Genomic DNA, 24,948 nt, shown 5'->3' on the forward strand with positions numbered 1-24,948 from the left:
AGTAGCTGGGACTACAGGCATGCGCCACCATGCCCGGCTAATTTTTTCTATATATATATTTTAGTTGGCCAGATAACTTCTTTCTATTTTTAGTAGAGACGGGGTCTCGCTGTTGCTCAGGCTGCAAATCTTTTTTTAATTCTTGAAATTTATGTAGAATCTTCAAGTCTGAGAACATATTTCTAACATTCATTTATATAAACATAGCTCTTTTAACACATTGATGGCCACACTAGAAAAAACAATTTTTCCTTGGGGCCAGGGTGTCTTATTATGAAAATAAAAATAAAAATTTCAAAAACAAAACCATCCTTTCTAATGTAATGAAAAATGTGTTTATTGTTTTCTGTGCATGAGTTATAAGCAACTTGAAAAATAGTTCATATGCAGCTCCCAAGGGGAAGAGATATGTAAGTTACATATGCTTCATGAGACCCCGGGTTCAAAACTAGCTTGAGTTAAATACAACTCACATGGCAGTTAATGTGTTAAGTGGAAAAAACAAAAACAAAAAACTTATATTAGAATATAGGTATACTCCTCCAGAACAGTAAAAAGGGTCACAGAATTTTTTTTTTTTCCGAGACAGGGTTACTCTTTGTTGTCCTAGGCTGGAATGCAGTGGCATGATCACAGCTGACTACAGCCTCAAACTCCTGGGCTCAAACAATCCTTCACCTCTGCCTCCCACGTAGCTGGGACTACTGGCACACACCACCACGTGTGGCTAATTTTTTTTTCATTTTTTTTTTTTATTTCAGCTTATTATGGGAGTACAAAAGTTCAGATTATATATATTTCCCATGTCCCGCCCATTCCCCCGAGTCAGAACTTCAAGTGTGTCCATTCCCCAGACAGTGCGCATTGCACTCATCATGTAGTTATACCCCCATCCCCTCCCCCCACCCCCCCCGAGTCAGAACATTCAAGCATGACCATTCCCCAGATGGTGCGCAATGCACTCATCATGTAGGTATACACCCTTCCCCTCTCCCCACACCCCACCTCAGTTTGATACCCAATTGGTGTTATTCCCAAATGTGCACTTAGGTGATGATCAGGGAAACCAATTTGCTGGTGAGTACATGTGGTGCTTGTTTTTCCATTCTTGGGATACTTCACTTAATAGAATGGGTTCTCCAGGAGAACAAAAGGGACTCTATATCACCATTATTTCTTATAGCTGAGTAATACTCCATGGTATACATATATCACAATTTACTAATCCACTCATGAATTGATGGGCATTTGGGTTGTTTCCACATCTTTGCAATTGTGAATTGTGCTGCTATAAACATTCGGGTACAGGTGTCTTTTTTATAGAATGACTTTTGTTCCTCTGGGTAGATGCCCAATAATGGGATTGCTGGATCGAATGGTAGGTCTACCTGAATCTGTTTAAGGTATCTCCATAATGCTTTCCACAGGGGTTGCACTAGTTTGCAGTCCCACCAGCAGTGTATGAGTGTTCCTGTCTCTCTGCATCCACGCCAACATGTGTTGTTTTGGGACTTTTTGATAAAGGCCATTCTCATTGGAGTTAAGTGACATCTCCCATCTTGCTATGTTGCCCAGGCTGATCTTGAACTCCTGGCCTCAAGCAATCCTCCCGCCTCTGCCTCCCAAAATGCTGGGATTACAGGTTATGAGCCACCATACCTGGCCTCACAGTACTTTATTGTTGATACCAGTCACAGCAAAGTTGCTAACTTGAATATATACACCTGAAATTAAAGCCAAAAAACTTGACATATTTCTAGCAATTATTTAGAACGTAAGGGAAACAAGCCAGAAATTTAAATGTTTAATAACTTCTTAGAATTGTTAAACTATTAAAATTTTTTTCTTTGGAGACAGAGTCTTGCTCTGTCGCCTGGGCTAGAGTGCCATGGCATCAACCTAGCTCACAGCAACCTCAAACTTCTGGGCTCAAGCAATCCTCCTGCCTCAGCCTCCAGATTAGCTAGGACTACAGGCATGCATCACCATACCTGGCTCAGTTTTTCTATTTTTTGTATAGACAGGGTCTCGCTCTTACTCAGGCTGGTCTCGAACTCTTGAGATTAAGGGATCCTCCTGCCTGGGCCTCCCAGAGTGCTAGGATTACAGGCGGAAGCCACCACACCTCGCCTGAACTTTTTTATTTTTTGACAATGTATATACTAAGTATTTTAGGAAAATAAGTTGTATCAACAGTCTCCTAAAATCATAACACATATCTAATTATGAGATCTGAAAAATGAGTCTCCTTTTCAATTTATCAGAAAAATAATGTGGAAAAATGCAAAATCAAAAGAGATTTGGTAGTAGATGAAGTAAAACTGGGAAATAATAATCATAGTGGATTGTCTAGAACTCATAATGTATTCTCCACTGCTTTAAACTCTCTACAGTCTTATCAGCCCACTGATCTTTCTTCTTTCTCTCTTTCCATTCTTCTGTGTGCCAGGCACTGTCCCTTTCTCAGGGAGGACACAATCTAGTGGGAGAAACCACTGTAACAAAATATTCCTTTGGTTCTCTTATAACCTTAGAACATCTCATAAAGAAATGTTCTGCAAGAATAGCTTTCTCGCTCAACTCCCTGTAAAGTTTCTCTTTCCCATACCTTTTCTGTTTTTGTATCCTACTTAACTTAGTATTAGCAATTTGCCATACCAAAGTGGTCTTCAAATATAAATGGCAAACATTCTCAAACATGAAAATGATCCTCCTTAGGGGAAGAAATGAAAGTTAAAGACAAAATCCACTCAAGATAGAACAAGGTCTAACTTAGTATCATCAGAATTTTTCATATTTTCCAATTGAATGTGTGTTAAATGCTTTCTTATTATAATCTTGATTTACTTTCCCCTGGTCAATTAACTAAACATCTCTTCACATTTTTATTAGCAGTATGTATTGGCTCTTTCTGTAATATGTCCATTTATAATTTTTTCTCATTTTTTCTGCATACTTTTCTTACTGTTCTGAGGGATCCTTTATCCTTCTTAAAAAATACTTAGGAATACATTTATTTTTACTGATACATAATAGATGCACATATTTTAGAGGTACATGTGATAATTTGATAAATTCATATAATGTGTAAAAATCAAATTAGTATATCCATCACTCTATCTTTTTTTTTCATGCTAGTAACATACAAATCATTCCCTTCTAGCTATTTTGAGAAGCAATTCAGCATATTCAAGGGATCCTCACTAAGATTACAAGCTGATTTCACACTGAAAACCATGGAGGCCAAAATGCAGTGGGATAACATTCAAAGTAATAAAAGTAAAAAACTGTCAAATAAGAATTTTATATCTAGTAAAATTATTCTTCAGTATTGAAAGAAAAATTAAGATATTCCTAGAAAAACAAAATTAGAAAGAGTATGTTGCTAGTAGACCTGCCCTGCAAGAAATATTAGGAGGAGTTAATCAAGCTATAATGAGAGGCACTAGACAGTAACTGGAATTCATATAAAGAAACAAAGAATACTGGCAAAAGTAATGAGATAAGTAAACATAAAAAACACATAAATGTACTTTTTGTTTGAAACTCCTTTTGTTAGGTAGATAGTGAGGGACCTCCAGCTATCCTAGGGTCAAAGGCAGGCACCTCACCTTGGTGCTGCCTCAAATAATTGCCATACCTGGGGAAAAAGGGCAAGGGCAGGCACCTGGTCTTGGTGCTGCCGCACCTTAATCCTGTCCCAAGCAATTGCTACACCTGGGGAAAGGAGGTACAACCTGTCAATCAGCAAAAGAATGCAGGGAATTCCCCAGTAGCAAGCAGACAGCCCAGGCACCATATGATCTGGAAAGTGACCTAGAGTAACCTAAGGCTAATTATCATGTCATTAACTGTCCATCAGAGTGGTTCCATGGTGACGTCTGAACTACAAGGAGGGCCCAATCCGGACAGTATAAAACAAGACCCCAGACCATAACCAGGCCTCTTGTTACACGACAGGGGGCCTGTTCGTCCTCTATGGCGAATGTATCTTGCTCTTTCTCAATAAATTTCATTTCATGCTGGCCTTGCTTTTGGTGTGTCTGGTCATTCTTTGGCCAAGAGTGCACCAAGAACTAAAAACAGACACCTGCTGGCCCAACACTTTTTTCTCCTGATATAAAAAACAACTGCGTAAAGCAATAAAAAAAAAAAATCTATGCTGATGAACATATAATATATAAGGCTGTAATTTGTATGACAATAATAGCACAAACGGGGTGAGAGGAAATGGAGCTATATAACAGCAAATTTTTGTAAACTATTGAAATTATGTTGACACTAGTCCGAATGAGATTGGCATAAATTAAAATGTTAATTGCAACCCCCCCAGGTAACCACTAAGAAAGTACAGAAAGCATAATGAAGAAACAAAGGAATTAAGATGGCATATGAGAGTATCTATTTAAAACAAAGGAGGCAGTAATGGAGAAAAGGTGGCACACAAAAAAATATATACAGATGGTGCTCAACTTACAATAGTTCAACTTACAATATTGCAAACACAATATGCATTCAGTAGAAGTTGTACTTTGAGCACTCATATAACCATTTTGTTTTTTACTTTTAGTACAGTATTAGATAAATTACCTGAGATATTTAACCCTTTATTATAAAATAGGCTTTGTGATAGATGATTTTGCTGAACTATAGGCTAATGTAAATGTTCAGAGCACGTTTAAGGTAGGCTAGGCTAGGTTATGATGCTCAGTAGATCAGTTGTATTAATTGCATTTTAACTCATGGTATTTTCAATTTATAATGGGTTTATTGAGAAGTAACCCCAGTGTAAACTAAATATCATTTATATATAAAATAAAGAAAAATAAAATGGCAGATGTAAATTCTAATTCATTAAATGTAAACACTACAATTAAAAGGGAGAGACTGGCAAAAGCAATTAGCAAGAAAACCATGATCAAACCACACCCTGTCTACTGGAAACATTTTAGATTCAAAGATACACATAGGTTCAAAGTAGAAGAACAAAACAACAGTAATAACTACATAGGTAAATGGAAAAATCTGTATTTTTAGTTAGCAACTATACATTTACTTTATTTTTGGTAACTCCTCTTTTTTTGCCCACATGATTTAAAAAACAATTACATAAAATAATTACAGTTCTAGATTGATGACTATCAAATATACATGTCATTTATACTAATGACAACATAAAAGGGGGGATAGAGCTATATAGGAGGAAAATTTTTGTATGCTACTGAAACCAAGTTGGTATTATTTTGAACTAATTGTCATAAATTAGATGTTAACTGAAATCCCCAGGACAACCACTAAGAAAATAATTAATATACTTATTGTAAAAGAAGTAAGGGAATCAAAATGATACACTAGAAAACATCTAACACAAAAGAAGGTGATAATTGAGGAAGGACTGAGGAACAAAAAAAAGATATGACTTATAGAAAATGAACTGCAAAATTACAAAGTAAGTCCTCTCTTATAAGTAATTTCATTAAATATAAATGGATTAATCTCTCTAATTAAGAGGTAGAGTCTAGAAGAATGAATTATGAAACTACTCAACTATATGCTATGTTTATATAAGATACTCACTTTAGAACCAAAGATACAAACTAGTTGAAAGTGGAAGTAGAAAAAGAAATTACATGAAAACAGTAATTAAAAGAGACTAGAGTGTCAGTACTAGTATCAGACAAAATAGACTTTAATACAAAAATTGTTACAAGAGCAAAGAAAGATGTTATATAATTGTGAAAGTGTCAATCTATCAAGAAGATATAAAAATCAAAAGCATGATCTGGCACAATGGCTCACACTTGTAATACCAGCAGTTTGGGAGGCCAAGGCAGAATAGCTTGAGGCCAGGAGTTCCAGACCAGCCTGACCAAGAGCAAGACCCTGCCTCTACAAAAAATAGAAAAATTAGCTGGGCATGGTGGCATGCACCTATATTCCCAGCTACTTGGGAGGCTGAGGCCGGAGGATTGCCGCTTGAGCCCAGGAGATTGAGACTGCAGTGAGCTATGATCACAGCTGCACTCTAACCTGGGCAACAGAGGAAGATCTTATCTCAGAAAAAACAAAAATCATAAACATATATATACACCTAAAAACAGAACCCCAAAATCTATGAAGCAAAAGTGATAGAACTGGAGACATAGTTCAACAATAGTTGTCAACTTCAACACCTCCCTTTCAATAATGAATAGAACTACATAAAACATAAACAAGGAATTAGAAGACTTGAACAACACTATAAACCAACAAGACCTAACAGACATATACTGAATGAATACATCACCAAACAACAGTAAAATATAGATTCTTCTCAAGTGAACATGGAACATTTTCCAGAATAGATCATATGTTAGGCCACAAAACAATTCTCAGTAGGGGAGGAGGAAGGGAGGGATGAAGCAAATAAAAAAGAATATAAATGTATTTATTACCACTGAACTGTACACTTAAAAATGGTAAAGATGAAAAATATGTGTATTTCAATAAAATAAATTTTAAAAGTAAATAAATTTTAAATAACTAAAATACAAAGTCCCTTTCCTGACTAAAATAGAAGAAAACTTAAAATCAGTAACAAAAAAATTTGGAAAATTCACAAATATGTGGAATTAAACAATATATTTATTCTTAAACAACCAATGGGTCAAAGAAGAAATTACAATGGAATTAGAAAATTCCTTGAGATGAATTACAATGAAAGCAGAACATACCAAAACTTAAGGGATAGAGCAAAGCAGTGTTCAGAGGGAAATTAGCTGTGAAAGCCTACATTAAAAAAGAAAGATCTCAAATTAATAACCTAAATTGCCTCCCTATAAAACTACTAAGAGAACAAACTAAATCCAAAGCAAGTAGAAAGAAAAAAAATACTGTAGATCAAAATGGGGATGAACAAAATAGAACAGAAAAACTATGGAGATAATTAATAAAAGCAAAAGCTATTTATTTTTTAAAAAATTAACAAAATTGACAATCTTTTAGCTATATTGGCCAAGAAAAGAGAGAAGACTCAAATTATTGAAATCAGAAATGAAAGTGGGAACATTACTACCAGCCTTATGTAAATAAAAATGATAGGACAAAGGTATGGACAAGTATGTGCCAATGAATTAGACAACCCAGATAAAATGGACAAATTACCAGAAACGTACAAACTTTAAAAACTGACTCAAGAAAACAGAAAATCTAAATAGAATTTTAAGAAATAAAAAGATTCAATCAGTAATCAAAAAATTCCCAAGAGAAAAGCCGAGGACCAAATGACATCACAGGTAAATTCTATCAACATTTAAGACAGAATTAACAGCAATCCTTTTCAAACTTTTCCCATAAACGAAAAGCAAAACAGTTCCTAATGCATTCTATAAAGCCAGGACAGTATTAAGTATTACCCTGATATCAAAGCCAGACAAAGACATCACAGGAAAACTAGAGACCAATATCCCTTATGTATAGAGATGCAAAAATTCTCAACAAAATACTAGTAAACTAAATCAAACTGTATATTACAACAAATATACATCATGACCAAGTAGGATTTTACCCCAGGAATGCAAGCGTGGTTCAAATATATGAAAATCAATCAATGAAATACATTATACAGGGTGTCCCAAAAGTCACCATACATAGGGAAAATGGGAAACTTTAGCTACAATTTCCCATTTTCCCTATGCATGGTGACTTTTGGGACACCCTGTATGAATTTAATGAAGGAAAAAAAACACATGATCAACTCAATCGATGAGGAAAAAACATCTGACAAAATCCAACCTTTTCATGATACATTGAACAAAAAGTACAAAAAGAAGGAAACTTCATCAACCTGATAAAAGGCATCTATGGAAACCCACAGAGAACATCACACTTAATGGAGAAAGACTGAAAACTTCCCCCCTAAGATCAGATCACCACTTCCATGCAACATTACCCTGGAAATTCTAGCTAAGGCAATTAGGCAATAACAAACGGCATCCAGATTTGAAAGGAAGAAGTAAAACTATCTCTACTAATAGATGACATGATTTTATATCTCTACAATTCTAAAGAACCCACAAAAGTCTACCAATGCTAATAAATTCAGCATGGTTGCAGGATACAAAGTCAATATAAAATAATCTGTTATATTTCTATATACTAGCAACAAACAATCTGAAAATGAAATTAAGAAAACAATTTCATTTACAATAGCATCAAAAAGAATAAATACTTAGGACTAAATGTAACCAAGGAGGTATAAGATTGGTATGATGAAAACTACAAAATACTGTTCAAATTAAAGACAACCTAAATGGAAAGACATCCTGTGTTCACAAATTGGAACACATCATTAACATGGAAATAATCTACAAATTCAATGCAAATGCTATTGAATGTCCAACTACTTTTTTGCAGAAATGGACAAGCTGATCCTAAAATTCTCATAGAATTTCAAGAGACCCTGAATAGCCAAAACAATCCTGATAAAGATGAACCAAATTTGTAGTACTCAGACTTCCCACTTTCAAAATTTACTAAAAAGCTAAATCAAAGCAATGTTAATACTGACATAAGGACAGATATATATATATATAGGTCAATGGAACAGAATTCAGAGTCCAGAAACAACCTCCACACATCTACGCTCAAGTGATTTTCAACAAGTTTTCAAAAACCATCCCATGTGAAAAAGAACAGTCTTTTCAACAAATGGTGTTGCAGCCACTGGATAGCCACACGTAGAGGAATGAAGTTCACCCTTAGCTCACACCATTTACTTAAAATTAACTCAAAATGAGCCAAAGACTTAAACATAACAGCTCAAACTATAAAATTCTTGTAAGATAAGGGTAAATCTGTATGGATTTAAATTCGGGAATAGTTTCCTAGATATGACACCAAAACCACAAGAATAAAAAGAAACAATAAATAAAATTGAATGTTATCAAAATAAAAATTTTTGTGTATCAAAGGACATTATCAAAAAATTGAAAAAGGCATGGAATAGGAGAAAATTTTTGCAAATCATGTATCTGATAAGGGTCTAGTATCCAAAATATATAAAGAACACTTATAACTCTACAACAAAACAACAACTCAAAAAATGGGCAAAAGACTTCTTTGAATATTTATTCAAATGGCCAATAAGCACATGAAAAGATGCTGAACATCATTACTCATTAGGGAAATGAAAATCAAAACCACAAAGTGATACCACTTCACACCCACTAGGAAGGTTATAACCAAAAAAAAGCAAACAAATAAAAATAAGCAGAAAATAACAACTGTTGACAAGGAAGTAAAAAAATGAGAAACTTGTACATTGCTAGTGGTAATGCAAAATAGCAGAGCCATCTGGAAAATACTCTGGCAGTTCCTCAAAATGTTACAGACAAAATGATCCCGCAGTTCCACTCCTAGGTATATCCCAAGAGAACTGAAAACATAACAGTCTAACAAATACTTGAATACAAATGTTATTATTCGTAATAGCCAAATGCAGAAAGAAACTAAATGTTTATCAACTGATGAATGTATAAACAAAATGTATATCCCTACAAGAGAATTTTATTCAGCCATAAAAAAAGAATGAAAATGTGATACATGCTACAACATGGATAGATGAACCCTCAAAACATTATGCTAAATAAAAGTCAGGCACCAAAAACCCACATATTCTATGACTGTATTTATATGACATGTCCAGAATAGGCAAATCCATAGAGACAGAAAGCAGAATAGTAGTTGCCAAGGGTTGGGGAAGGGGGTGTGTGGGGGATGAGAATGTGTGCTTAATGGATATGAAGTTTCTTCCCCTACTCCCACCCCGTAGATATTTTAGAATTAGATAGTAGTGATGGTTGTACAACATTGCCAATACACTGGAAGTCAATGAACTATGCACTTCAAAAATGGTTAAAATGGTAAATTTTATGTTATATGAACTTTACCTCAATTTTAAAAACCCACCTGTGATATTAGTTCATACCTAGTGAGGGACAAGGATGTGTCCACTGGCACTTTCATACACTGATGGTGGGGGATTTTAAAACTTCAGGAGTTCCTCATACTTTTAAATATTCAGTCACCATATGATCTGGTAATTCCAAAAGAAATAAAAATATATGTCCAAAGAAAGACATGTATAAACATGTTCATAGCAGCATTATTTGTTACAGCCAAAAACTAGAAACAACTCAAATATCCATCAACAGGTGAATGAATAAACAATTGTATATTCATACAACACACTACTCGGCAATTAAAAATGAACTACTGATACACATAACAACATTAATGAATCACAAAAATATTATATTATGAAAAATAATTATGACCCAAAATATACAAATTATATTATTCCATTTATATTAACCTGAAATATAGGCAAAACCATTCTATGATAACAGAAATCATTAGAGTGGTTACTTCTGGTGGGAGGAAAGAGAATCACCAGAAAGAATGAAATATCCCTCTGATAAGACAGAAATGTTCTATATTTTAATTGATGTGGTAATTATGTGGATATACATATTTGTTAGAATTCATCAATATGGATGGGTGTACTTGATTGAATATGGATTACTAACAGTACTAGAAATTTTAAAAATTTACACAATGAAACTTCTACGGGTCTTACAGTAAACCATCTTTAAAGGGCATAGCACATTTTTGGTGTTTAATCACTACATAAGGAAAGCAGGAAGTGGGGTAGGTAGGTAGATTATTTTAAGGTCATAGCCAAATGTGTGTTTTGTACTCCCGTAACGGAATTTACAACTTAGTTCAGGATGTAAGATATAATCTCTGAACTAGTTCATTATCCTTAATAGCTCCTATAGGTGCCACAACAGCCTCTGAATTATGTTGTCTCAGGGGGATTCACTCCCAAATTCTAAATCCTCCTGTCTTGCTTATTCTCCATTTTTGATCCTTCACTTAGGTGGTGTTCAGGACGTGATAATGCTGAATTTACCCTGATTTCCCAGCCCACCTTTACCTGAGACATGGACTTTAGTGCCAAAGTCACTAACCAATTCTATCCTTTAATATGCTTAGTCTGTAAAACTAAGAACTTAACTTTGGAAAAACCTGAAGCCCTTCAATTTACCAGGATAGTGAGACTAAAAAATGTGAAAATCAAATGATAAGAATAGGAACAGAACGTATTTCAGAACATATCAATAGTTGGCAAATGAATCAAACAGGAATAATTATTACTGGAGGCCCCAAATGAGATAAAGGCTAAATCTAAGCTAGGTTTGTTATGGGTAAGAAAGAATAATTGCTAGCCAGGTGGAGAGGCTTAAGCAAAAGAAAGAAAAAAGTGTTAAGTATTACACAAGAATTAATTTGTCTAAACTCTAGAATTTAAAAAATGTATACCTGGATATGCGTAAGATAATTCAAAAAAGCAGATTAGATCTTAATTGATAATCACAAAAAGTTGTAGAGCAATATTATCTTCATTTACAGATATTAAATAAAAGAAACTCTAGCATAGAAAGGTCACTATTTGCTCAAGCTCATAAAACTAGTGTGAGACAAAGTAACAAACATAAGAAGCTATGTTTGCTCATTTCTGCTTACCAGCAAAATGTGACAAAGCCCTGACCCTGCAACTACATGCTGCTCTCTAGAAAGATGCTTTGAAGACAGAATAAAGCACATACAGCCAGCCATCTCTTGCCTGAGACACTGCACTGCTTAAAAAATAAATGGCCCTAGTCCTTGCCTTTTCTTACACATAAGATAACGCCTGCCAAGGTTAGAGAAATGCCCCAGCAAACTATAATCAGATGTACTCTTGCATCCAAACTTAGATGTGATTTTGTACATACTGAACTCCACCACCTTTATATAAACAATTGGCTGAAACACTCCTTTGGAGCAGTCTGACAGAACTGCTCCCAGGCTCTAGGCCTCAGTCTATAGTCCTCAGTCAGACTTCTGAATAAAACTAACTTTAATTTTTTAAAATCTTGACTTTTTTCCTTTAGTTGACATTAGGGATAGGGCTACTACTGCATGAAATTTACTTCTCTTGATTCACAGCCAAATGTTCATTTAATTAGACCATGCTTCTGCTCAATGTTCTCCAATTTTGCTCAATATAACTCTAAACAAGCTTCTCACCACAAATAACTCTGCCCCCACTCATTTCTTCTTGAATGTATACTCTTCTTCTGAAAGACTCTTTTCAAGTACATTTTCAAGATCTACTTTAAGATAAACCTCATTCTCTTAACCAATAGACCTGATTATTGACATGATAGGTAAGGCAGTTTCTAGCCTTACTGGCCATACATCTATGTCCAAGCCCTCCTTCCTGTGGCTACTAAAAGATTTAGGTTCCAATTATAGTTTTTAAAACTAACTTTGGGTAACAGAAAATTATTAACTATCTAGGGAAGCAGATTTTCTGCTTATTCATACCTTGGAACTATCACCTACATTGCAGTCAAGGGTGAGTCTAACAGCATAGGGTGTAACTATGTTACTGTCCTTCCACATTATGGTAAGTTAAAAAAGATAACTCATATTTCATTAGAACATAAAATGGACTTTCATTTTTATTTTCTTCAATAGAAAAACATGCTTAAATCTTTTTTTTTTTTTTTGAGGCAGAGTCCCGCTCTGTCACCTTGGCTAGCATGCCGTGGCGTCAGCCTAGCTCACAGCAACCTCAAACCCCTGGGCTCAAGCAATCCTTCTGCCTCAGCCTTCTGAGTAGCTGGGACTACAGGCATGCGCCACCATGCCCAGCTAATTTTTTCTGTATATTTTTGGTTCTCCAGCTAATGTCTTTCTATTTTTTAGTAGAGACGGGGAGTCTCTCGCTCTTGCTCAGGCTGGTTTCGAACTCCTGAGCTCAAACGATCCACCTGCCTTGGCCTCCCAGAGTGTTAGGATTACAGGCCTGAGTCACCACCCCCTGGCCATGCTTAAATCTTTCTCATGTCCTCTAAACCTTCCGAAGATCCGATCTTCCCTTCCTTTCACTGACAAATTTTTTGAAACTGTACACTTACTTTACTTGTCTAAACTTCCAGCCCATTGTTTTACCTAGTATTATACTTACTTTCCCCTTCTACTCAATTCTCATTAAGGAAACTAATGATATCTTAAACACCAAAACCAAAGATCTGTTTTTCAGCTCTTAGCCTTTTTAAAACTCTTTTGGGGATAGAGTAGCTGGTGCAAAGTTCACCAGATAGCAATTACTGAGCTCTTACTATGTGCCAGGCACTGATACTAATTAAGTTTTTAAAAATGTTCCATTTAATCCTCACAACAGCTCTGAGAAGTATTTATTAGCCCCTTTTCACAGATTAAAATTGTGGCTCAAAATTACCCAAAGCCATATAGTTAGTGAAGCCCGTATGATTCCAATGTTTGAGATTCTTTGACTTTTAACAATAAGGTTGTTCCCAGTTCTCTTCCTAACTGGCATCTTCTCCACCTTTTACTATTTCATCTTCCTCTGCTCATCACCACTTCTCTTATTTCACCTGCTCTCCTTGGCAATTTCATTTCCTCCCATGACTTGAACTAAATTCTACATTAGTGTTTCTCAAGCTTTTAAAACTTTTTAAAACATAAAAATCTTGAGCTTTTTCTGTAGCTTGTATTTTGAAAATAGGTTTTTCCCCAAATAGAATTTATAATATTGAATGTGTCTGTTCAAACTATAGCTCCTCCCACTTCTCAATATCTGTTAACCTCTTACGCATCACCCTAAGATTGAGATCCATCTGTATGACTCTGTCAAATCAATCTATATTTCTTCTTTCCATGTCAGCTTCTCCCAGACATCTCTCTCGAGTTATAAACTAACTATTGTCACCCCAGGCCCTTCACCATAAACTTGTCTAAAACAGAACTCTCATTTCCATTATCAAACCTGATCCATCTCGGTGGTGTTCTCTCATTTTGGCTCAAGGTGTCACAATCCACCTATGTCTATGCTTTAAGGTACCAATTTGAAAAATGGTAATATTGACACACTCTGACTCCCCTGAGATTCTAGGTAAATCAAGTATTATATGAGTGCCTGAGCCAGGAGTTAAGGAATGGAAAATAGTACAACATATAACCCTCTTCCTTCTCAAGAAGTTTATAAACAAAAATATACCAAAACCAATTTTTTTGTGAGGCATTTTCCCATTTACAAAATTAAACTATTTTACAGGCATTTAATCTTTATCATAAGTCCGTTATCATAGTTTTACATGAGACTTCATGTTCCACTCTTTTATTATTGAAATAAACTTATACACAATAAAACGAAAACAGGTCAGAATGCAATAAAGGTCAATAGAGCAGCGCACACAGCCAAGTATCAGGAGACAAACCGACCTGAACGCGTTTTGGGGCGGGCCCTCCCGTCAGGGCCGGGGCCGCCTCGCCCCGCGCCTCACCCCGGGAAATCTGCGGCCTGTCCTCGGCCGGCTGAGTCGGCGGTGACCGCGGGAAAACCCTGCTCTGCGACCTGGGGCGCACTGAGCGCCAGCTGCCGCCGCCGCCCGGCCCGGGCCCGGTCCGAGGCCGAGTTCGGGCTCCGCCGCAGCCGCCGCCCCTCCACCGAACCAGACGTCCAACCCAGGAAAATCAGCGTACCTGGGAGAAGGCAGCTGGAGGGCAGGCGGGCCCGGCAAACCTAGAAGGCGGGAATGACCCTGGTAACGGACGGGGCTGGCCTCCGGCACTAACTGCATCCACTAGGTTTGGTCAATACCGAGCCACACAAACTCCCTGGGTCTGCTGGAACCCGACGCCGCAGGCGGAGAGCTGGGGTCTGAGGCTGAGGGGGCACGGCAGAAGGGGCGGGGGCGGGGCGGAGGCGGAGACACGGTCCTTGGGGGCGGGGCGAAGTGCGAGAAGGCGGCGCGTGAGGGCGCTGGGCGCGCGACTCCGGGAGGCGGGCACGAGGGGGGCGGGGCGCGCAGCGTGAGGCGGCAGGCACGTGAGGCGAGCGCGAGGCGGGGCGCGGCGCGCGGCGTGAGAGGGGGCGGGGCGCGTATCGGCGCCGCGGCCGCGTGACGCGTTTTCAAATCTTCAACCGCCGCAGCCGACACGTTTGTGCTCTGCGCCTTCCTCCTCCGCGCCTTGGAGCCGGATCCAGCCCCGGAAACCCTGCCCGCAGACGCGGCACCTCTACTGCGTGGAGGCGGTGGCCGGCGGAAGGGGAGAGAGGGCCGTCCTGTCAACAGGCCGGGAGAAGCCGTGTTTTCGCGGCCGCCCGGCGCGACCCCCTATCCGGACCCAGCATGTAGGTGCCGGGCGGCTGCCATGAACCCCGGAGCCATGAGGATCCACAGCAAAGGACATTTCCAGGGTAAGAAGCCCCTCCTCCGCTTCCAGTCCCTTTAATCGTTTCCTCCCCTCATGGTTCCACCATTGATTCTTGAGTTCTCCCGCCTGGTCCACTGCTTTTCTTTTCCGACCGTCCTCCTCTGTGGTCTGAAGGAGTGTTCCATTCAGGCTTTTGCTTCAGAGAAGGAAGGGATCCTGGCCCGGTTCCTATCGCTCTGCCGGCTCCAGCCGCGGTCCCAAATTTGCCGATCCTGCCTTTGGTGCAAAACTAGCAAACAACGTGCGGATCCGGGAACTCGCCAGGGCTGCGAGTCTGCTCTCTTCCCGGGCTCCCACGGCTGCTGCGACTCCGCTCAGGCCCTTTGAAGCTGTGGATTCGATCTTCAGTGCTCGTGGCTTTTCGCTTCATGATTAGATTGGGTGATTGTGGGTGGCTTTGAAGTTTATTTTCTTTCACTCATAAAGTTGAGGGAAAGTATTTCTATTTTAAACACACCATTGCTAGTTTCAGCATTATAGGCAAACAGGGAAACAAAAAAAAGTCCACTTTCAATTACTTGATGTGGTAAAACATTCTAGCATATAAGTTTTTCATATAGATGTTTGTGTTCTTAACTACCAATTTAAGAACAAATTGTGTTCTTAAAGTGAATTTTTAAAACAGTTGCTTGGATCTCAGATCTGTTTCCAATGAAAATAATGAAATGAATGGTGATTTAGTTCTTAATGGACCATTAAGTTCTTAATATATAGACAAACTGTATATGAAATACATCATTTAGTTTTTAATACGTACACAAACTTTGTATGAAACTAAAGCTTGAGCAGTCAGGGACCCTTAAGTACTAGGTTATTCTGGGTAACAGGTTTCTTATGTTGCTAAGTGTTGAGGATTTTAAGCACCAGTTTTGAGTGTTCAACAGAATGGCAGATATACCCTCATGGAGTTTATATCCTAAGGAAGAAAATATTTCAGAAGGCTTTTCTGTAGTTCCGTGGCTTAATACATTAGACATGAAGAAACAATATTTCCTGCTGATTCGACTATTTTACAATATAGGATCTGTGAAGGTATACAGGGCATTTGGCCTTTATCATAAGTAGTACTACATTTAAATGTTAATGACTTAAATTGGTGGGATTATGAGGATGTTTTTTCTGTGATATGATTATATAATATTTTTAAAACAGTAAAAAATGTCTGAATAAAAACATGATTTAATTCTAAACATTTGTAGTAACAGGTGGAATCCAAGCCAAAAATGAAAAAAATAGACCGTCTTTGAAATCTCTGAAAACTGACAACCAACCAGAAAAATCCAAATATAAGCCACTTTGGGGGAAAGTGTTTTACCTTGACTTACCTTCTGTCACCGTATCTGAAAAACTGCAAAAGGACATTAAGGATCTGGGAGGGGTAAGTGAAAACCATACATACACTGGCAAAAAAGGAAAATTTTGTAACTAGTACTGTCTACTATGTAATCATTTAAATTTTTCATTTTGGAAAACAAAGCCATATATTAGTGCCTGGCTTAAAATTCTTACCACCTGTTTATCATTAATTAAAAACTATTTGTTTTAATCTTTTGTAGCCTGACAGCACTTTCAGGTTTCTCTGATTAGTAGTCTAGTATAAAGTTCCCAAATACAAGAAATGAGACTCCCTTGTCCTAGTGGAACTGCTTATTGCCTGCTCACTGTAATGTTGGGATGTCTTCCAGAGAGCAGGAACTCCTTGATTATGAATATTGGGAAGCTACATAAATTAGTCTGTACTAGTATAATAGTTAAGAATGTTATTACAGAACATGGAGAACCCATGCAAACCACAAAGTTAAAATTGCTCTTGAGTGATAGATGATACCGAGTCTCCACAGAGTACAATGCACTCTTATTTGTTTTGGTAGATTCAAAAATGAATCCTATGTCCACCCTACCCTCAAGTTCTAATCTAGGTAAAGATGACATAGCTACAATTGATTTTAATACAACAATGAATGTCAAGAGGAGTGAGGTATTACAGCTGAGGTATTGTGGAGGACATTGCACAGGCACAATTTGAACTCAGCTTTGAAGAATCATTAAGATATGTGTGTATGGAAATTGATTCAAAAATTATTCTACCAGTGTCTTCTGTATGCCAGCACTATTTTAGAGGCTGGAGATATAAAAAACAATATTAGTCTAGTCCTCTAGGAAGTCTCAGTCTAGTGGGAACGTCAGACAACTAATTTATAGTAGAGGATTGTCAGTGCTTTAACAGAAATATGTAGAAATTACTATTAGAACACAGGGGAATGATTGACTCTGCCCCTAGAATCATAACAGAGAAAGTTTGAGCTAGATCTTGAAGGCCTAGCGGGAATATACCAGACAAAATGGCCATACTATAAATAGAGGAAAGAACATATTTAAAATACAGTCAATGCGGTTTGTTTGTGTGACCGCTAATGTTGCATGTGACGTGAGCTTGGGCTTTAGATGGGGAAAATGGCAAGCAACAAAGGTATATTAGGGCTAGATTGTAAAGGGCATTCTATTCATTACTAAGGAGTTTTAACACTGTCTGTAAGAAATGGAAAACCAAAGAAAATGTGTGGTACTAGCATAAGAACAGACATATAGACCAATAGAATGGAACAAAGAGCCCAGAAATAAACTTTTGCGTATATGTTTTATTTATTTATTTTTAAGAGACAGGGTCTTGCTCTGTCACCCAGGCTATAGTGCAGTGGCTCAGTCATAGCTCACTATAACCTCAGACTGTTGGGTTCAAGCAATTCTGCCTAGCCTCTCAACTAGTTAGGACTGTAGGTGCACAACACCATGCCCAGTTAGTTTTTAAATTTTTTGTAGAGACAGGGTCTCTATCCTCCCAAAGTGTTGGGATTACAGGCATGAGGCACCCACACCCAGCCTGCATAAATGGTCAATTAATTTTCAACAAGGATGCTAAGGCCATTCAATGGGAAAGGGACAATCTTTTCAACAGTTAGTGCTAAGAAAACTGAATATGTACACGCAAAGGAATGAAGTTGGACTCTTGCCTTACATTGTGTGCAAAAATTAATTGAAAATGGACCTAAGATTTAAATGTATGAGATAGGCCAGGCACAGTGGCTCATGCCTATAATTCTAGCTTTGGGATGCCAGTGAGAATCATTTGAACCCAGGAGTTCAAGACCAGCCTGGGCAACATAGTGAGACCCTGTCTCTACAAAAAGTAATCTTAAAAATATATAGGCCAGACACAGGGGCTAATGCCTCTAATCCTGACACTCTGGGAGGCTGAGGTAAGAGGATCACTTGAGGTCAGGAGTTTGAGACCAGCCTAAACAAGAGCGAGACCTGTCTCTACCAAAAATAGAAAAAATTAGCCAGGTGAGATGGAGTGCATCTGTAGTCTGAGCTACTTGGGAGGCTGAGGCAGGAGAATCACTTGAGCCCCGGAGTTTTCAGTGAGCTTTGATCATGCCATTGCACTCTACCCAGGACAAAAGAGTTAGACTCCCTTCAAAAAAAAAAATTATATAAATATAAGAGCTAAAGTTCCTACAGAAAATATAGGGGATAACTATGCATGACATTGTATTTGGCAATGATTTCTTGGATATGATTCCAAAATGAAAGACAATAAATGAAAAAAATATGTAAATTGCACTTCATCAAAATTTAAAACTTTTGTGCCTCAAAGGACATTATCAAGACAGTGAAAAGACAACCCACAGAATAGTAAGAAATATTTGCAGTTTATATATCTGATAAAGCATTAATATCCAGAATACCTATATAAAGAATTTCTACTACCCAACAACAAAAGACAAACAACTCATTTAAAAAAATTGGCAAAAGACCTGAAAAGACGTTTATTCAAAGAAGATACAGTAATGGCCAATAAGCACATGAAGAGATGCTCAACATCACTAATCATTAGAGAAATGTCAATCAAAACCGTAATGAGTTACCACTTCAAACCCCTTAGGATGGCTACTGTCAAAGAACTAGAAAATAACAAATGTTAACAAGGATACGGAGAAATGGAACCCTTGTGCACTGTGAGTAGGAGTATAAAATGATGCAGCCACTATGCAAAATAGTATGGGTAGTTTCTGAAAAAATTAAAAATTGAATTACCATATGATCCCCCAATTCCAATTCTGAGGAGGATGTATCTATAAGAATTGAAAGCAGAGTCTTGAAGAGGTATTTGTATATCTTTGTTCATAGCATTATTCACAATAGCCAAAAGGCGGAAACAGCCCAAATGTCCAATAGCTAAATGGATAAATAAAATGTTGTAATTACATACAATGCAATATTACTCAGCTTTAAAAAGGAATAAAATTCTGATATATGCTACAACATGAGTTAACCTTATAAAACATTGCGCTAATTGAAAAACACCAGAAACGAAAACACAAATTACAGGATTCCACTTATATAAGGTACCTAGAAGACCAGCCTCAGTAAGAGCGAGACCCCGTCTCTACTAAAAAAATAGAAAGAAATTATCTGGCCAACTAAAATATATATACAGAAAAAAATTAGCCGGCCATGGTGGTGCATGCCTGTAGTCCCAGCTACTGGGGGAGGCTGAGGCAGTAGGATCACTTAAGCCCAGGAGTTTGAGGTTGCTGTGAGCTAGGCTGACGCCACGGCACTCACTCTAGCCCGGGCAACAGAGCGAGACTCTGTCTCAAAAAAAAAAAAAAAAAAAAAAAAGGTACCTAGAATGGCTAAATTCATAGACACAGAAGAAAAGTTACCAGGGGTAGGGAGATGGGGGAATGTGGAGTTATTGTTTAATGAGTACACAATTTCAGTTTGGGATGGTGAAAAAAATCCAGAAATGGCCAGTAGTGATTGTTGTGTAATATTGCAGTGTCCTTACTGCCACTGAATTGTATACTTAAAAATAGTTAAAATGGGCCAGGTGTGGTGGCTCATGCCTGTAATACTAGCACTCTAGAAGGCCGAGGTGGGAGGATCTCTTCAGCTACGGAGTTTGAGACCAGCCTGAGCAAGTGTGAGTAAGACCTCCGTCTCTACTAAAAATAGAAAAAAATTAGCTGGACATGGTGGCTCGGGCTTGTAGTCCCAGCTACTCAGGAGGCTGAGGGAGGAGGATTGCTTGAGTACAGGAGTTTAAGGTTGCAGTGAGCTATGATGATGCCACTGCACTCTAGCCCAGATGACAGAACGAGACTTTGTCTCAAAGGGGAGGAGTTAAAATGACAAATCTTATGTATATCTTGTCACAGTAAAACCTGTAGGACATGGGGCTTTTCTTGAAAAATTAGAACTTCTGGCATTGCTAGGGCCTCATGTTTATGAAAATGAAGACAGTATTTGATGTGTAAATTGTTCATTTATATTCCTGCCTGAGCCTTGTAGGCATATGAGTGTGTACTCGCTGGAATAAATAAATGTGGATATTTTATTCACTGGTCAATGAAAATTAATGTTGATAGAAAAAAAGGAAGTGGCTCACACTTAACCAAGGAAGCCACTGGTCTCAGGAGTAAATTCTCTTTCATTCTTAAATGAAATTAACCTAACCGTTGCACAGTTTACTTCGTTTTTGATTATCCTCCTTAATAGTGTGAGATTGTTTAGAAATTAGATATAGCTGTTTAAAATAGTTTTAGAAGTATTTCATTTACACAAATAGTGTAATATTATTAGTATTCTACTTAGTATTTACTTCTACTTATTTTAATTTACCTGCCCCTGGATGCGGGTGATCTTTAATAACATTGACTTTGGTATAGTTGTTTATATTAGTTTATTGATATGAAATGTCCAATTTCCTTAAGTACTATGTTTGACAGGATATCTCTGACATTTTCCTTTGATACTTCTTGTTTTATGATTGTGTAGCTACATCCTCAGTCTTTCCCACACACGTTTTTACTTGTGATTACCTTTCAAATTTTTTTAAGAGCAATTTTTGTGAAACCCTGGATAAGTCAAAAATTTTGTGTTATTTTGATTATGAGTTCTGAAGTGGAACCAATGCAGCGTTGACGGCTCAAAATATCAATGAAGTGTTTGGGAAGGATGTGACTAATGAGTGCACAGTATGTCGATGGTTTGACAAGTTTCGTTCTGATTCTAATCTTAAAAATGAGCCATGTGGGTGACCTGATACCAAGGTAGATAATGATGAGCTGAAAGCTGTAGTGGAAGCAAATCCATCTGAACCTACACATGAATTGGCAGCCAGGTGTGACACTACTGTTCCAACAATACTGGGCCATTTGAAACAAATTGAATGCAAGATAAAGAAGTTGGATAGATGAGTTCCGCATGAATTAAACAAGCCTCAGTGGAGAAATTGTCTCAAAGCTTGCCTTTCTTTGCTGTCATGACATAAAGGCAAGTCATTTCTATAACCTGTTGTTACGTGTGACGAAAAATGGATTCTTTGTGACACTTGCAAGCTTTTGGCGCAATGGTTGGATGAAGATGAAGTGCCGAAACACAGTCCAAAACCCAGTATTCATCCAAAAAAGCTAATGGTGTCTGTTTGGTGGTCCAGTGCTGGTATTATCCACTACAGCTTCATGAAACCTGGTCATTCTATTACAGTGGATGTCTGCTGCAACCAGTTGGACGAAATGATGAGTATGCTTGCGATTAAGCAGCGGAGATTTGTCGATAGAGACAAGCCAATCCTCTTGCAAAACAATGCTCAACCACACGTCAAACAAAACAACACTCAGTAGTACAGAGACTTGGAAACTCTTTGTTATTCACTGTATTCACCAGACCTTGCACCAACTGACTATCAGTTCTTTCAGGCTTTGGACCCATTGCAAGGAAAAATATTCAATTCTCAACAAACTGTGGAAAAGGCCTTTCACAATTTCATTGCCACTTGCTCTCTAGGCTTCTTCGCTACTGGCATAGACAAGCTACCATTATGATGGCAAAATTGTGTGGATAGTTTAGGCACATACTGAGATTAATTGTACTGCCTCTTGTTTGAGATATAATAAACTACACCTTTGATTCGAAATCGAACATTTCATTCAATAACCTAATAAATAAATTCAGACATTTAAGCAGTGGTTTTCAAACATTTTAGTAAGGAAATTCTCTTCAAACAATCTTACACTCTTAAGAGTAAAGCTTCCTCTATCCTGTAAGTTTAAACCTCAGGGAAAATGTTGTAACTTAATGATTTAGAACTATAATGTCCAATATGGTAGCCAGTAGTGACATGTGTGGCTATTTAAATTTAAATTCATTAAAATGAAAGAAAACTTTAAAATCAGTAGCATGAGTAGTCTCAGCTACTTGGAGGAAGGTGAGGCAGGAGGATCCCTTGAGCCCAGGAGTTTCAAGGCCAGTGTGGGCAACATAGTGAGACTTTATCTCTAAAACAGAAATAATTCGGTGGGTTGGTCACACTAGCTTTATTTCAAGTGCTCAGTAGCCACATGGGTGTGTTGCTCTCACATTGGGTAGTATGGACAAAAAGCATTTCCATCATTATGGTAAGTTCTGTTGGACACTGCTGCTTTAGATCACAGGTTGAGTCAGAATGCTGTATGCAAATTCTATTATTTTCGACTGGTGCAACCTCAAGTTGGAAGAGATAACTGGAGATAACTTCTCCAGTTATCTCCTCCAGGAAATGTGGATAATACTAGTAACCATAGGGTTGTTAAATAAAAAAAATTAGGATATATAAAGTACTTAAGAATAGTATGTAGTGCACATGCTGCTGTTGTGTTATTATTGGAACTTCCATTACACTTCGTCAGAAATCTAGGTTCAGAAAAACATAAGAGCCACCAATTTTTAAGGTATTAAGTTGTATCAGATTGGAATTTTATACTGTGCCTAGTGTAGGAAACAGTTTGTGGTTTTTATGACTGACTTAAAAATACTTTGTTTTCCTCTAGCGAGTTGAAGAATTTCTCAGCAAAGATATCAGTTATCTTATTTCAAATAAAAAGGAAGCTAAATTTGCACAAACCTTGGGTCGAATCTCTCCTGTACCAAGTCCAGAATCTGCATTTACTGCAGAAACCACTTCACCTCATCCCAGCCACGATGGAAGTTCATTTAAGTCACCAGACACAGTAAGTCTTAAATGTGCTTTGAGACTCTTAGAAAGGCTTTAACCTGAGGATCTCATGATTTTCAATAACAGCCTGGCAGTGGAGTTCACTTAGGTAGAATATTTATAAAGCCACATTTTATGTGGCTTTCCAGTCGTTAATCAGGTTACTATCTTTTAGAAAGGTGATTTTTTTTTTTTTTAATGGTACTTGTGTAGTCATCATACCCTGATTCCTAAAGTATACCCTTTGCTTGTAAGGATGGCTTTTATTTTTTAGAGTAATTTACAACTAAAAAGTTAATAGCAGATCATTGTTTAAAGGAGAAATAGAAAGTTTTTTTTTAAATATTAATTTGTATATATTTTTATATATAGTTTTTTATATATTTTTTGAGAGAGGATCTCACTTTGTTGCTTAGGCTAGAGTGCAGTGACTTCATCATATCTCACTACAACCTCAAACTCCTGGCCTCAAGCAATCCTCCCATCTTGGCCTCCCAGAGTGCTAAAATTACAGGTGTCAGTCACTGCACCCAGCCATAAACCTTTTTTTATTTCAGAGCAGGATGTAAGCAAACTGTGGCTCACAGGCCAAATCTAAACTGCTGCCTGTTTTTGTAGTACAGCCTGTAAGCTAAGCATGATTTTTACATTTTCAAATGGTTAGGGAAAAAAAAGAAGAATATTTTGTGACAATTAGAAATTATATGAAATTCAGATTTCATTGTCCATAAAGTTTTATTGGAACACAGCCATACGTATTTGTTTAGATATTATTTGCGATTGTTTTCATGCTTTGGGCAGAATTGAATAACTATGATAGAGGCCATATAGCCTATAAAACGTAAAATGTATACTATCTGGCCCTTTGCATTAAAAGGTTGCCAGTCTCCATTCTATGTATAATAACTGACATCACATCCCTACCACTCCATTGCCAATAAGTTAGAAGATACAGGAAAGGACAAATTACATTGATTTAATTGGGTGTGGGGAGGGAAAGAGATTGAGAGATAAAATGTTTAATTTATCTCATTTTTCAGATTGAAATGTAGTTAAATTATTTTAAAACGTCTTCCTCAACTTATCTCTTTGAAAAGCAGGGAAAATGAGGGGAAAACAAGTAGAAAAAATGAGTCACAAAGGAGATACCACTTGAAAAAGAGACATAATACATAGAAGAAGAAAAGTCAAAGAAGAGACCGAGGAAGGCTTATGCATCCTATTCTTTTAGTTAATGCTTTTTTGGAGGAAGGAGACAATATATTAGTAATTAGTTCCAAAGTAATTTTTGCTCATAGTTTTTCAACTACTTTTCCTAGTATTTTATTTAAACAGTGAAATAACATGTAAAAACAATATATAAAGTTGATTGCTTTTCTTAAATCTTCAATTTGATAGGAAATTAAAATGTAAACCAACTAATTATAGATGGAGAATTTCAGTGGAACCTAGGTATTCTATTTTTCATGTTGATTAGCACTTAACTACAAAACTGACCTCTTGGGTCTCATTAAGTTAAATCTAGTTGCTCCACAAAAAAAAAAAAAAAAAAAAAACCTTTTTAATAGGAGGTA

At 37.3% G+C, this 24,948-nt stretch overlaps 2 protein-coding genes across 7 annotated transcripts in view; one reads left to right on the top strand and one right to left on the bottom strand.

Moving 5' to 3' along the window:
- The window catches only part of SLC25A40 (solute carrier family 25 member 40), a 40,886-nt gene extending 26,093 nt beyond the window's left edge, over positions 1-14,793 (bottom strand). Inside the window, exon 1 of one of the 2 annotated variants that reach the window (XM_045564645.1) lies at positions 14,599-14,793. The gene's annotated coding sequence lies outside the window, so the exon portion shown is untranslated. Of the gene's footprint in view, positions 1-14,337; positions 14,359-14,598 lie in introns of those variants that run through there. The other variant, XM_045564646.1, reaches the window with a different exon arrangement.
- A 117-nt stretch (positions 14,794-14,910) lies between these two features.
- The window catches only part of DBF4 (DBF4 zinc finger), a 28,541-nt gene continuing 18,503 nt past the window's right edge, over positions 14,911-24,948 (top strand). For 3 of the 5 annotated variants that reach the window (XM_045564433.1, XM_045564439.1, XM_045564434.1), the window contains exons 1-3: positions 15,039-15,316; positions 16,533-16,711; positions 23,211-23,390. In XM_045564433.1, the coding sequence (XP_045420389.1) occupies positions 15,271-15,316; positions 16,533-16,711; positions 23,211-23,390 (405 nt within the window). In that variant the 5' untranslated portion in view covers positions 15,039-15,270. Of the gene's footprint in view, positions 15,317-16,532; positions 16,712-23,210; positions 23,391-24,948 lie in introns of all 5 variants that reach the window. The other 2 variants (XM_045564437.1, XM_045564438.1) reach the window with 2 other exon arrangements.

The sequence above is a fragment of the Lemur catta genome, chromosome 11 (assembly GCF_020740605.2).
Source record: "Lemur catta isolate mLemCat1 chromosome 11, mLemCat1.pri, whole genome shotgun sequence".
In the NCBI taxonomy this organism is placed as follows: domain Eukaryota; kingdom Metazoa; phylum Chordata; class Mammalia; order Primates; family Lemuridae; genus Lemur; species Lemur catta.